This window comes from Emys orbicularis, chromosome 8 (assembly GCF_028017835.1).
Source record: "Emys orbicularis isolate rEmyOrb1 chromosome 8, rEmyOrb1.hap1, whole genome shotgun sequence".
Classification (NCBI taxonomy): domain Eukaryota; kingdom Metazoa; phylum Chordata; order Testudines; family Emydidae; genus Emys; species Emys orbicularis.
Genome location: NC_088690.1, coordinates 39,660,684 through 39,674,693, shown reverse-complemented (window position 1 = coordinate 39,674,693; position 14,010 = coordinate 39,660,684). Strand labels below are relative to the sequence as shown.

Here is a 14,010-nt window from a genome sequence, read left to right as displayed (position 1 = left end):
AAGCATCTAAGTTTGTAAGGGCACTGAAAGTGTTAACATTAGCTTAGAATGCGTTTTGCTTTTATTTCATTTGACCAAATCCGACTTGTTGTGCTTTGACTAATAATCACTTAAAATCTATCTTTTGTAGTTAATAAATTTGTTTGTTTATTCTACCTGAAGCAGTGCATTTGGTTTGAAGCGTGTCAGAGACTCCCCTTGGGATAACAAGCCTGGTACATATCAATTTCTTTGTTAAATTGACGAACTCATATAAGTTTGCAGCGTCCAGCAGGCATAACTGGACACTGCAAGATGCAGGTTCATAGGGTTGTGTCTGGGACCAGAGATATTGGCTAGTGTCCTTCGGTTGCACAATCCAAGCATCGGCTGGCCAAAAATGCTTACTCACGTAACTGGGAGCAGCGTACATGCTAGAGGCTGTGCGTGAACTGCCCCGGAGTGGGGGTTCTCACAGCAGAGCAGGGTAAGGCTGGGTCCCAGAGTCGAGGATTGGAGTGACCTAGCAGCTCACCAGTCCAGATAACACCAGAGGTACCTCACAGGCAGAAAAACACTTTTTTAAACAAAAAGTTTTAAAACATCTTTGTACATCATAAAAGCACAGTGAACGACTAAAATTAAATATACTTGGTTTGTTTTACCATTCATTTCAAAGTTGTTATATTTAACTCTTACCACTCCATTGCCCATCTGGAGATTGCTTTATATTATTTCTTTTATGTAAGAAAATTGTCAAAGAAAGAAAATACAAACTGGATTTTTATATTATACAAAACTACTTTCAGTTAAAATTACCACTATTAGGTTAAAAATCACATATTTAAAATGTCTTCATCTATATTAATAACATTTTTGATTATTAAAAGTGATTGTTTTAAAAATTGAATGTACTTTTCATTATTAATGTTAACTGTTTACTTTTTGGACTTAACTAATCTTGGGCAATGGAAACTGACTATTTACTGGTGCTATGTTTCATTCAAGTGAGAATCACTTCCCCACTGGGTGAGGGTGTAGAATTCTTACTGTCCTCTTACTGTATGGATGAGTACCAGTGACACAATTTGTGTCCGTGTCACATGAACAAGAAGTGCCAGAGAAGCCAGCATGAGAGTAAGCTGGTTAACTTTCTGCTGTTAAATTACGGATAATTTGTGGACTCGATCATGAATTTGGACAAATGGAGAGAATGTTCTTGTAGCTAGGAAACCATCCACGTGAGCCAGTCTTTGTAAAACAAACAATGTCATGTGGGAATAGCACAAGAGGATCTGTTTTGAAAGGAAGTATCTTTTTATAGAGTTTTCCCCTCCCAAAAATGAGAGCAATGGTACTTTTATACTATTTCCCTTTCCTCTTACTCCCCACTAGGTGGCAGCACTCACACCACATACTCTAATCCAAATGGAAATGCAATTGAGGATGGAATTTGGCTTTGAGAGTTCCAGGAGGCCTCATGGGTTTTTCATAAACCTCTTTCTTCAGAACATGGGTATGGGAATATGGCTGCAATCAATCAAGAGTCCGTAGAATTCACCTGGGGAGAGGGTCACACTTGCACAGAAATTCTTGGCACTAGAATGAACTTGGTACAAATATTTAGGCCTCCATTTCATACATACTGTAAATTCCCCCAACTTCTCCCCCAAAATACAAGACCCTTCAGGCCTGCTTTATTTATAAATGGTAGCAAAAAAGGTGCACTTTTTTTCCCATTTGCAGGTTCCCTTTAAAATAAGTTATTTGGGTGTTTAGCAAGTTTTTAAAGTAAAGTAAATAAGCACCAAGTTGGAACCGGGTGAAATCAGGGGGAAGTAATGGAGGGACCAGGCCAACAGTTTAGTCAGGATATAATAGCATGCTCATTCTGTTGCCTAAGTGCAAATATACTGCTGCCTGGAGAGTGGCCATGTTTTGAATGTATGTAGCAAGTGAAGTATCTGGAGGGCCTCAAGGATCAATTACAGCTTCTCTAGGTCAGAGCTACTGAACTGATGGATGAATGAGAGAGAGAGAGAGTGATTTGTAGACATGGCATTTAGTTCATCACAAGAGGCTATTAAGGAAACATGGTAACCAAGGATGAGAAGTAAAATTCTGTCAAGATTACAACAAGAAACTAGTTGAGATAGAAAACAAAGAGAAGGAATAAACAGCCAATTCTCAGTATGGAATAAGATTAATAGTGAAGCATGCCATAGAGCTTGGTTCTAGGACCAATGTTCCATAAATTTCTTGCTCTGAAAGAGGTGCAAAAAGCAACATGGCAAAATTGTGGATGACACAAAATTAGAGCTTTCAGATCAAGAAAGCATAGCAGCAGAAAGACAATGATCAGTTGCAGAAAGTGATCTCTCAACCCCTGTTCTGTCTCTCTTACTATTTGTTTTCTCTCTCCTACTCCAGAAACACCATCAGACCTTGACAAATTTACCAGGTTCCTAACTAGCCAGAGGCAAACACAAAAAAAACGGCATGGGGTGGAAACAAACAAGCTCCACGAACAGTGTGATAAAAAAACATAGTTCTTCTACCACTTCTTGTTGCTGTGAATGGGAAAGGTGCTGGATTTCTGCCAGAATGGTGTTCTTGGACCCACTTATGGGCTCTGTCTTTTACATCAGCCTCTGGCTAAAAAGTGTCTTAAAAAATGTGAAGCTCCATCCCTCAGCTGCTCTTCTATCCCTCCAGTCTCCTGGTTGTTGTGAGTAGTGAAGTACTGGTCTTTGATACCCAAAGTCCTCCCCACCTTCTAGTTTTGCGGTCCTCCTCCCTCATGAATAACTCAAGTGCCTGTCTGTGCTGCTTGCCAATTAACATGATTCTGGAGAGTTACACACTGACCCACAGGCTATGTTCATTTCCCTATGCAGTTTAGGAAAGCTTAAGCAGAAGCAGACACATTGGAGCTGTCTGTTCTCAGACTTATGAAGACAGCACTGCACTGGTTAAAATTCAATTCCAGAAGGGTTAGAATTTATTTGTAATGAAATCTTAAATTCTGCAGAAATTGGCTTATCCACCCCTCCCCCACCAACTCACCAGGGAAAGTTCCCCACTCTCTACTACTGAGTCGATTTTTCAAGCTCTGAACACCAGCACAGTTAAGGCGGTACCAACAACCCTTTACTATTATATTACTATATTATTTATTTATTTGTATTGTGGCAGCATCTAGAGGCCCCTGGCATGCACCACTATGCTAGGCATTGTATTTTCAGGAAATAACAGCTTGACCACAAATATAAATATAATATATGCTTTTTTGCTTGAAGTGTTTTGAGGAGTACTTAAGCACTTTTTAATATTGCCTTATTGTTTCTATATATTATAGGGTCCTCAAAATAGCTGGTGAGGTTACAATGCTCTATCTAGGTAGCAACAGAAAAGAAGAGGTCAGAGACCCAAATTCTGTTGTCCGTTATAACGTTGAGAGACAAGGTGGGTGAGGTAATATCTTTTATTGTACAGCTTCTGTTGGTGAGAGAGAAACTTTCGAGCTAACGCTTGTCTCTCTCACCAACAAAAGTTGGTCCGATAAAAGATATTACCTCTCCCACCTTGTCTCTCTAATATCGTGGGACCAACACAGATACAACAACAGTTATAACACTGTAAATCAAGAATCACCCCTTGCTTTTCTGTTTTGTTAGTCCCCGTCTTGTGGTTTCACTTAGGAAGCTCTATAAACAATTGTTTAGTTCTTACTGAATGATAGAAGAAGCCAAACTATTTTGAAAAGAATACAAGGGAGTATTAGAGATGGAGAGATTCTTCCCCCAATCACCAGCAATTCCAAATATAGTGATAAGAAATTTGTAGTTTTACAATCTCCAGTGGGGGCTGGTGGGTGGAGGAAATAATTTCTGAGGCACTCAGAAATCTACATATTCTAATTACATTGGAGTGATTGACAACAAAAGAGGACTATCTGAATTAGTGTATTGTCAATGTAATCTCTAACTCAGTAATTAGGAACTTATTCTTCAATTCAACTTTCACAGATCAAAGACAATGCTATGAATTAAATAAAAAAACCCTAAAGCATAGGGAATAAAACGAGCCATTTGAATTACATAAGTTACTTCATACACTCTCTGTGCCAGGAAGGACAGCTGCTTCATGCCCTTATTAAACTAAGGTTAAACAATAATAAAACAAAGTGATTTTAATAAGCAAAATAATTCAAAAAGATTGAAATACATATTTTAACTACTGATAAACACTTCAGTGATTTTAAAATAATTTTCTCAATGCTACTGAGTGGCTACAATTTTATAGCTGTGTCAAAATGTGTTTTGGCACTGTGTAGTAAATACTAAAAGTTTAAAAGAAAGATTCTGAGTGAAATCCTGACGCCATCAAAGTTAATGGCAAAACTCCCCTCGACTTCACTGGAGCCAGGATTTCACACGCTGTCTCTGATAGCTCGCTTCTGAAGCCATTGGGCCTGATTCTGCCCTCATTTATACTGGTGTAAACCTAGGATAACTTCACTGAAGTCAGAAGTGTGTAAAACCAGTGTAAAACTGGTGAAGATGAATCAGCCTCACAGACTTGAAAAGAAACTGTGCTGGAATATTAATACCTTCTTTTCTATATTAGAGAAGTGGAAACCCCTTCTATTTTACAGCTTAATTACTTGATGGTTTCTGCTTGGCTTAATTCCAGTGCCCCAGACAAAGAACACAAGTGTTTTTGGTTTTGTGGGGTTTTTTTAAATTACAGAGAAGCTGTAATATTTAACTAAAGTAGAATAAATAACGCTTCATGTGGAATGATTTGGAAAAGGTACTTGAGTTTTACAACATGCTGTCAAACGAAAGAGGCTTTTGGAAAGGTCACAAAGGAGAAGAGGAAAAAAAGAAAAGCTCTTCAAATGATGCATGAAAGAGTATCTGACCTTAATCAAATGGTCAAATTAACTAGTTTGCTTTACAACATACAAGAGCTCAGATATAATTTGCCATAAAATGAGCACAAAAAAATAATAGTCATGAACAAAAATGTTTGAAAAATCAGGTCTGAGATTCCAGGCCTCCATGCTGGGGGGAGGAGAGAGAAATCCTTGTGACTGAAGAGTAGCAGCAGAGCCACTAGACAGCATTTACTATAGCTTCAGGGCTGCAGTAACCCTGTGGCTGGTTTGCTCCCACTTTGTGGGATCAATTGGCCATGTCTCTGTCCCAGCCCATCCTTGCCCCATCCTCCCATCTGGGAAAGTTCATTCTTTTTGTATGTCAGGAAGACTGAAGTCCTTTATTTATCAACTTAACATGTACAGCATGGGCAACTGCAGCACAGGATTACTCATGCTCTCCGACCTACATGCTGCTACGCTGACTTAATGGAGGGACAATCTTTAGGAATAAGAGGGTAGTTCAGGCTGCATGTCAGTTTAATGCTTGGATTCTGCAGAACCATCAGCCAAGGTGCAAATTCTGATGGCTGTGAGGGGGAGATATGTAATTGGGGCAGTGGAGGTGCCAAAAAGAATGTTCAAATCCAAGAGAAACTTATTTTTTCAGGATGTGTCAACTGCGGTTCAATGAACAGGAAAATCCTTTTCTCTAATTCTCAAAGAACAGAGGGAAGGAATATCTGCTTTGCTCTGCTTCACTGATGAGAAAGAGGGAAATCCTTTCTTTCAAACATTATGGAAACTCTGATGCCTGAATAGGCATAGCAGGGATATATTCTGGTTAGTCTGTATTCTCAGCTATGCTGATTTTTATGAAGCAGTTTCTCTGACCCATCGCTAGCTTTGATCAAAACAGCTATTGTGCAGTGTCCAGATAGGTTTCTACCCTTTTACATCTTTCGGTAAACAAAGCTCCCTCAAGTGGTTTATTAACCCTAGTGTCGGATTGTTTGCTATGCTATCAATATTTTAGATCTTAATTTTGTTATTGACAAAAATGTTTTCATTATCATTCTCCTATTTTCAGGCACAGAATGTGATCTTTTTTTTAAGAAACATGTTTTCATTAATTACAATTATTATAAAAAAACCAAATTTACTCGCTTATCATAATATGACTATTAGTAAACTATTAGTATTTGGCCCACTGGGTGAATGAACAGTGCAGCCTCAATCCTGCAAAGTATTATATGTAATTCCAAAAGTCTCAGAATAAGGCATTAATTTACTATAGCACAAAGACGGGTTTGATAAAGTAAAAAGCAAGGCTGTAAATATAGCAAATGACATCTAGTAGCCTTCAACAAAAATATCTGTACAGAGAGCCCAATCCAAAATCCCATTGACTTCAATGTGAGTTTTGCCTGTGACCACAATTTTGCATATGGATCCCCATGCATGAACCCTCATGCCTGGCAGCAGTATCTGTGTTAGGACTGTAGTATCAGGCCAAGAACTCCCTTTGTAATCACTGGTTGCACTGTTGCCTTCTATTGTGATTTTCTGTACTCTTCTTAAAGCCCTAGCTCCTGGAGTTATTTGATTACATGAGAATCTCAGCTTTCAAAAATTTCTAGCACTCATGGTTGTAGACAAAAGCTAGAGAATGTGAATGCTGAAGACTCAAAAACAGAAAGCAAATATAAACACCCCTCCATTCTTTTTTTAAATCTTGTGATTTTTAAGCCTCCCTCATGACTCTTGGGGGCCTGACTCATGATTTTTGAACATTTGTGGTTGGCAACACCGTGCTTGTATTACAGAATATATTCATCGGACTTTTATTATGCAACACCATCCCCATCAATGACACAATATTTACCACAAAGCTCCTGGTCCTAGTATTCGTAAATTGGATTTGGACTACACCTCTACCCCGATATAACACTGTCCTCGGGAGCCAAAAAATCTTACCGCGTTATAGGTGAAACCGCGTTATATCGAACTTGCTTTGATCCGCTGGAGCGCGCAGCCCCGCCCCCCTGGAGCGCTGCTTTACCATGTTGTATCCGAATTCGTGTTATATCGGGTCGCGTTATATCGGGGTAGAGGTGTATGTACTTTAAGCAGATAAACAAAAGTGAGTAACTTTTTTTAATGTGGTGATCCACTTCATTGTTTTCATAAACTGACGAAACAACCACTGAAAAATTTAACCTAACTTTAACCGAGCAAAGAATATTTGTTTCCATTTTCATGAACCCTCTTTACAATCCTGCAAATTTATGCATGCGCCTAATTTTACTCACATGCATAAACCCTAGATAAACAAAGGATTTGCAGGATTGTGTTCTTGATCCTTAGGCACCTGCATTATGCCTCCTTGCCACACTTCCACGCTTTACATGTTAGGAATATTGAAGCATTACTCTCCCCCATCCCACTCTGCAAGCTGGTGCCTATTTCTCCTTAAGTTTCCCAGAAGAGTCAATCCTTCATGGATTTGTTGCTCAAACCAAAGGACCAAACTCCACTATCTGAGTAGCATACAAAACTCCCATTCAAGAGAAGGGGCAAAATTTGGGCCCAAAAGTGGTAGCAGCGAGATGACGACTTAAACTAGAGTGGACTGATTATCTACATAACTTTTTTCCATTAACTAATTTTTGAACATCTAACTTTCTTATAGAAGGGATCCCTTAAATAGTATGTCCACATAGTTTTTTGGTGTTTTTAAATCTTAGAATTTTTGTAAGTGACTTTCTCGTTCCCCAGCTGAAGATTAGAAAGCTCCTTTGGGATGATCGAAGAGCAACACTGAACATTAGGGCTGGTTGATATCTCTTCCATTAGAAGTTTATTCTATCTTTAAAAAAATTTGCATTTTTGGAAATTTTGTTTCAAAATGACAGGACAATTCTTTATTTTCCCACCCTAATTTTTCTCCACTGGAAAAAAAAATGCAGGAGGTAAAAAAAAAATAGTGTGTATGTGGGAAATAAAATAAGTAAAACTGGAAAAAAATCAAGATATGCTCTGTATATACACCTGCCTGAGATCTCTTCAGTTTCACTTTTGGCTACTGCTCTTACTAGTAAATAAATACCATTTTACAGAATCCGGGACAGAATGTGCATACAGGGAAGGAAGAGTGAAGATCTCTCCAGAACAGTACATGAGAGTGATGTCATCCTGCTAGGGTCTGAGGCAGGAAGTGCAACTGACCATCAACAAAACAGTGGAACTCACTGTATACAAAGTTCAGTCAAATGTGCCAAGGTTCCCAAGTTAAAAAGAGAACAGAAATATTTTATTATTTCTTTCTATTACAGTAACCTTAGGTGTTATTGGTATCAACTGCATACTTGTATCAAAACAGTGATAAGTTTATTGTATATCAATGGTCAACCCTCTACGCATTTGTGATATCTTACAGCATTGCCAACCCTAAGCATTGAAAAATCACGAGTCACACCCCTTCCCCCAAAATCATGAGATTTTTAAAATGTAGATGAGTTATTTGCCTTCTGCTGTTTGAACCTTTAGGATACACAAAGGTCACATTTTCAAATATTTGCCTGCAGCCATGAGGGCTAGAAACTTACTATACTTTATATAAAAAATGAAAGCTGAGATTCTTGGGGAGACTTTTTGAATCCAGCAACTGGAGCGTTAAGAAAAACACCTAATATTGAAAGACCTAAGGTAAAATCACAAGACCTCTGAGAAGACACACCTGCTCCACATTTGCCCTCATTCTGCCGAGGTGGATGGGTTCTAGTTTTATTTAATGTGTTTATTGTCCTATACAGAATCTATAAGTACATAGGTGCTGTACAATACTAATTAAAAACTTACAGATGCTAAAAAGCCATCTTGCTCTGGGGCCAGATGATTTCACTGTGTGTGTTTCACTGTGACATTTAGGGCCAATTTTTTATACAAGAAGGGCTGAAGTCTAAAACTGCACCAGCAAATGCATGTGCCTTTACAATGACTGAATGTGCAAGTCAGGTAATCAAACATGCAAATAGATACACAACCAACTAGCCATTTATGCACACAATTACCTGATTTGCATGTGCAAGTAAGGGTGCACACTTGCGAGTGAACATAGATGCTTTTTTGAAAACTCACCCCAAAAATCTCCCTTCTTCCAACTGGCACAAACTCAGACCTGCCCCAAATCTCCCTCAGTGAGGAACATGGTGGTTACCTATAGGCAGAGTTTACAGTCCTCACTTCTGGAGAAAGAAAGGGCTGGTAGGAAAGCAGGGAAAATATTCATGCAGTGGTAGTCTCCCTCTATGAGAAGAGAAGGGTGCATATTTAAATAAGGCCTGTGCCTGTGATACTCTACCTTGGGATTTTTGGAAGCTTCGCACAGAAAGCAGCCCAGCTGCAACAGTGGGCTGGTGTGTGGTGTGACGTGGGGTGGGGCAGGGCAGCGACACAGGCAGCGGGCTGTGCTATGATGTGGGATTGCTGGTGCAGGGCAGTGACACGGGCAGCGGGATGTGTTATGATGTGGGATTGCTGGTGCAGGGCAGTGACACGGGCAGCGGGCTGTGCTATGATGTGGGATTGCTGGTGCAGGGCAGTGACACGGGCAGTGGGCTGTGCTATGATGTGGAATTGCTGGTGCAGGGCAGTGACACGGGCACTGGGCTGTGCTATGATGTGTGATTGCTGGTGCAGGGCAGTGACACGGGCACTGGGCTGTGCTATGATGTGGGATTGCTGGTGCAGGACAGTGACACGGGCACTGGGCTGTGCTATGATGTGGGATTGCTGGTGCAGGGCAGTGACACGGGCACTGGGCTGTGCTATGATGTGGGATTGCTGGTGTAAGGCAGTGACACGGGCACTGGGCTGTGCTATGATGTGGAATTGCTGGTGCAGGGCAGTGACACGGGCAGCGGGCTGTGCTATGATGTGGGATTGCTGGTGCAGGACAGTGACATGGGCAGCGGGCTGTGTTATGATGTGGGATTGCTGGTGCAGGGCAGTGACACGGGCACTGGGCTGTGCTATGATGTGGGATTGCTGGTGCAGGGCAGTGACACAGGCAGCGGGCTGTGCTATGATGTGGGATTGCTGGTGCAGGGCAGTGACACGGGCACTGGGCTGTGCTATGATGTGGGATTGCTGGTGCAGGGCAGTGACACAGGCAGCGGGCTGTGCTATGATGTGGGATTGCTGGTGCAGGGCAGTGACACGGGCAGCGGGATGTGTTATGATGTGGGATTGCTGGTGCAGGGCAGTGACACGGGCAGCGGGCTGTGCTATGATGTGGGATTGCTGGTGCAGGGCAGTGACACAGGCAGTGGGCTGTGCTATGATGTGGAATTGCTGGTGCAGGGCAGTGACACGGGCACTGGGCTGTGCTATGATGTGGGATTGCTGGTGCAGGGCAGTGACACGGGCACTGGGCTGTGCTATGATGTGGGATTGCTGGTGCAGGACAGTGACACGGGACTGGGCTGTGCTATGATGTGGGATTGCTGGTGCAGGGCAGTGACACGGGCACTGGGCTGTGCTATGATGTGGAATTGCTGGTGCAGGGCAGTGACACGGGCAGCGGGCTGTGCTATGATGTGGGATTGCTGGTGCAGGGCAGTGACACGGGCAGCGGGCTGTGCTATGATGTGGGATTGCTGGTGCAGGGCAGTGACATGGGCAGCGGGCTGTGTTATGATGTGGGATTGCTGGTGCAGGACAGTGACACGGGCACTGGGCTGTGCTATGATGTGGGATTGCTGGTGCAGGGCAGTGACACAGGCAGCGGGCTGTGCTATGATGTGGGATTGCTGGTGCAGGGCAGTGACACGGGCACTGGGCTGTGCTATGATGTGGGATTGCTGGTGCAGGGCAGTGACACGGGCAGCGGGCTGTGCTATGATGTGGGATTGCTGGTGCAGGGCAGTGACACGGGCAGCGGGATGTGTTATGATGTGGGATTGCTGGTGCAGGGCAGTGACACGGGCAGCGGGCTGTGCTATGATGTGGGATTGCTGGTGCAGGGCAGTGACACAGGCAGTGGGCTGTGCTATGATGTGGAATTGCTGGTGCAGGGCAGTGACACGGGCACTGGGCTGTGCTATGATGTGGGATTGCTGGTGCAGGGCAGTGACACGGGCACTGGGCTGTGCTATGATGTGGGATTGCTGGTGCAGGACAGTGACACGGGACTGGGCTGTGCTATGATGTGGGATTGCTGGTGCAGGGCAGTGACACGGGCACTGGGCTGTGCTATGATGTGGAATTGCTGGTGCAGGGCAGTGACACGGGCAGCGGGCTGTGCTATGATGTGGGATTGCTGGTGCAGGGCAGTGACACGGGCAGCGGGCTGTGCTATGATGTGGGATTGCTGGTGCAGGGCAGTGACATGGGCAGCGGGCTGTGTTATGATGTGGGATTGCTGGTGCAGGACAGTGACACGGGCACTGGGCTGTGCTATGATGTGGGATTGCTGGTGCAGGGCAGTGACACAGGCAGCGGGCTGTGCTATGATGTGGGATTGCTGGTGCAGGGCAGTGACACCGGCACTGGGCTGTGCTATGATGTGGGATTGCTGGTGCAGGGCAGTGACACGGGCACTGGGCTGTGCTATGATGTGGGATTGCTGGTGCAGGGCAGTGACACGGGCACTGGGCTGTGCTATGATGTGGGATTGCTGGTGCAGGGCAGTGACACGGGCACTGGGCTCTGCTATGATGTGGGATTGCTGGTGTAAGGCAGTGACACGGGCACTGGGCTGTGCTATGATGTGGGATTGCTGGTGCAGGGCAGTGACACGGGCAGCGGGCTGTGCTATGATGTGGGATTGCTGGTGCAGGGCAGTGACATGGGCAGCGGGCTGTGTTATGATGTGGGATTGCTGGTGCAGGACAGTGACACGGGCACTGGGCTGTGCTATGATGTGGGATTGCTGGTGCAGGGCAGTCACACAGGCAGCGGGCTGTGCTATGATGTGGGATTGCTGGTGCAGGACAGTGACATGGGCAGCGGGCTGTGTTATGATGTGGGATTGCTGGTGCAGGGCAGTGACACGGGCACTGGGCTGTGCTATGATGTGGGATTGCTGGTGCAGGGCAGTGACACAGGCAGCGGGCTGTGCTATGATGTGGGATTGCTGGTGCAGGGCTGTGACACGGGCACTGGGCTGTGCTATGATGTGGGATTGCTGGTGCAGGGCAGTGACACAGGCAGCGGGCTGTGCTATGATGTGGGATTGCTGGTGCAGGGCAGTGACACGGGCAGCGGGATGTGTTATGATGTGGGATTGCTGGTGCAGGGCAGTGACACGGGCAGCGGGCTGTGCTATGATGTGGGATTGCTGGTGCAGGGCAGTGACACGGGCACTGGGCTGTGCTATGATGTGGGATTGCTGGTGCAGGGCAGTGACACGGGCACTGGGCTGTGCTATGATGTGGGATTGCTGGTGAAGGGCAGTGACACGGGCAGCGGGCTGTGCTACGATGTGGGATTGCTGGTGCAGGGCAGTGACACGGGCAGCGGGCTGTGCTATGATGTGGGATTGCTGGTGCAGGGCAGTGACACGGGCACTGGGCTGTGCTATGATGTGGAATTGCTGGTGCAGGGCAGTGACACGGGCACTGGGCTGTGCTATGATGTGGGATTGCTGGTGCAGGGCAGTGACACGGGCACTGGGCTGTGCTATGATGTGGGATTGCTGGTGCAGGACAGTGACACGGGACTGGGCTGTGCTATGATGTGGGATTGCTGGTGCAGAGCAGTGACACGGGCACTGGGCTGTGCTATGATGTGGAATTGCTGGTGCAGGGCAGTGACACGGGCAGCGGGCTGTGCTATGATGTGGGATTGCTGGTGCAGGGCAGTGACACGGGCAGCGGGCTGTGCTATGATGTGGGATTGCTGGTGCAGGGCAGTGACATGGGCAGCGGGCTGTGTTATGATGTGGGATTGCTGGTGCAGGACAGTGACACGGGCACTGGGCTGTGCTATGATGTGGGATTGCTGGTGCAGGGCAGTGACACAGGCAGCGGGCTGTGCTATGATGTGGGATTGCTGGTGCAGGGCAGTGACACGGGCACTGGGCTGTGCTATGATGTGGGATTGCTGGTGCAGGGCAGTGACACGGGCACTGGGCTGTGCTATGATGTGGGATTGCTGGTGCAGGGCAGTGACACGGGCACTGGGCTGTGCTATGATGTGGGATTGCTGGTGCAGGGCAGTGACACGGGCACTGGGCTGTGCTATGATGTGGGATTGCTGGTGTAAGGCAGTGACACGGGCACTGGGCTGTGCTATGATGTGGGATTGCTGGTGCAGGGCAGTGACACGGGCACTGGGCTGTGCTATGATGTGGGATTGCTGGTGCAGGGCAGTGACACGGGCACTGGGCTGTGCTATGATGTGGGATTGCTGGTGCAGGGCAGTGACACGGGCAGCGGGCTGTGCTATGATGTGGGATTGCTGGTGCAGGGCAGTGACACGGGCACTGGGCTGTGCTATGATGTGGGATTGCTGGTGCAGGGCAGTGACACGGGCACTGGGCTGTGCTATGATGTGGGATTGCTGGTGAAGGGCAGTGACACGGGCACTGGGCTGTGCTATGATGTGGGATTGCTGGTGCAGGGCAGTGACACGGGCACTGGGCTGTGCTATGATGTGGGATTGCTGGTGCAGGGCAGTGACACGGGCAGCGGGCTGTGCTATGATGTGGGATTGCTGGTGCAGGGCAGTGACACGGGCACTGGGCTGTGCTATGATGTGGGATTGCTGGTGCAGGGCAGTGACACAGGCAGTGGGCAGCAGGCTGGGGCCACGATGTGCTACGGGTAGAGCAATGACACAGGCACTGGGCTGGAGTGCGGTAGGGACACGGCGCTGGGCTGGGGCAGGGCCACGGGCACGGGGCTCAGCTCCATCACCAGCGCCGCCGGCCGGGGGAGAGATGCAGGGCACTTACCCAGCCCCAGCACGGGGATGTGTAAGCCATTGGAGAGGGGGAGCGTGGGGAAGCCCAGCGGCGCCCGCGAGGCCATGCTGAGCCGCGTCCCCATCAGACCGCAACCTCCGCCGCGCTAGGCAACTGTCTCCAACCCCTCCCCTGCCGTCGTAAAGCGCCGCAAAGAGAGGCGGGCTTTACGGCTGGGAGC

At 46.3% G+C, this 14,010-nt stretch overlaps 1 protein-coding gene across 1 annotated transcript in view; it reads right to left on the bottom strand.

Moving 5' to 3' along the window:
- Positions 1 to 13,914, bottom strand: part of LOC135882396 (uncharacterized oxidoreductase ZK1290.5-like) — an 82,706-nt gene extending 68,792 nt beyond the window's left edge. Inside the window, exon 1 of the mRNA XM_065409294.1 lies at positions 13,821 to 13,914. Coding sequence (XP_065265366.1) covers positions 13,821 to 13,914 — 94 coding nt within the window. The remainder of the gene's footprint in view (positions 1 to 13,820) is intronic.
- Between the last annotated feature and the right edge of the window lie 96 nt (positions 13,915 to 14,010).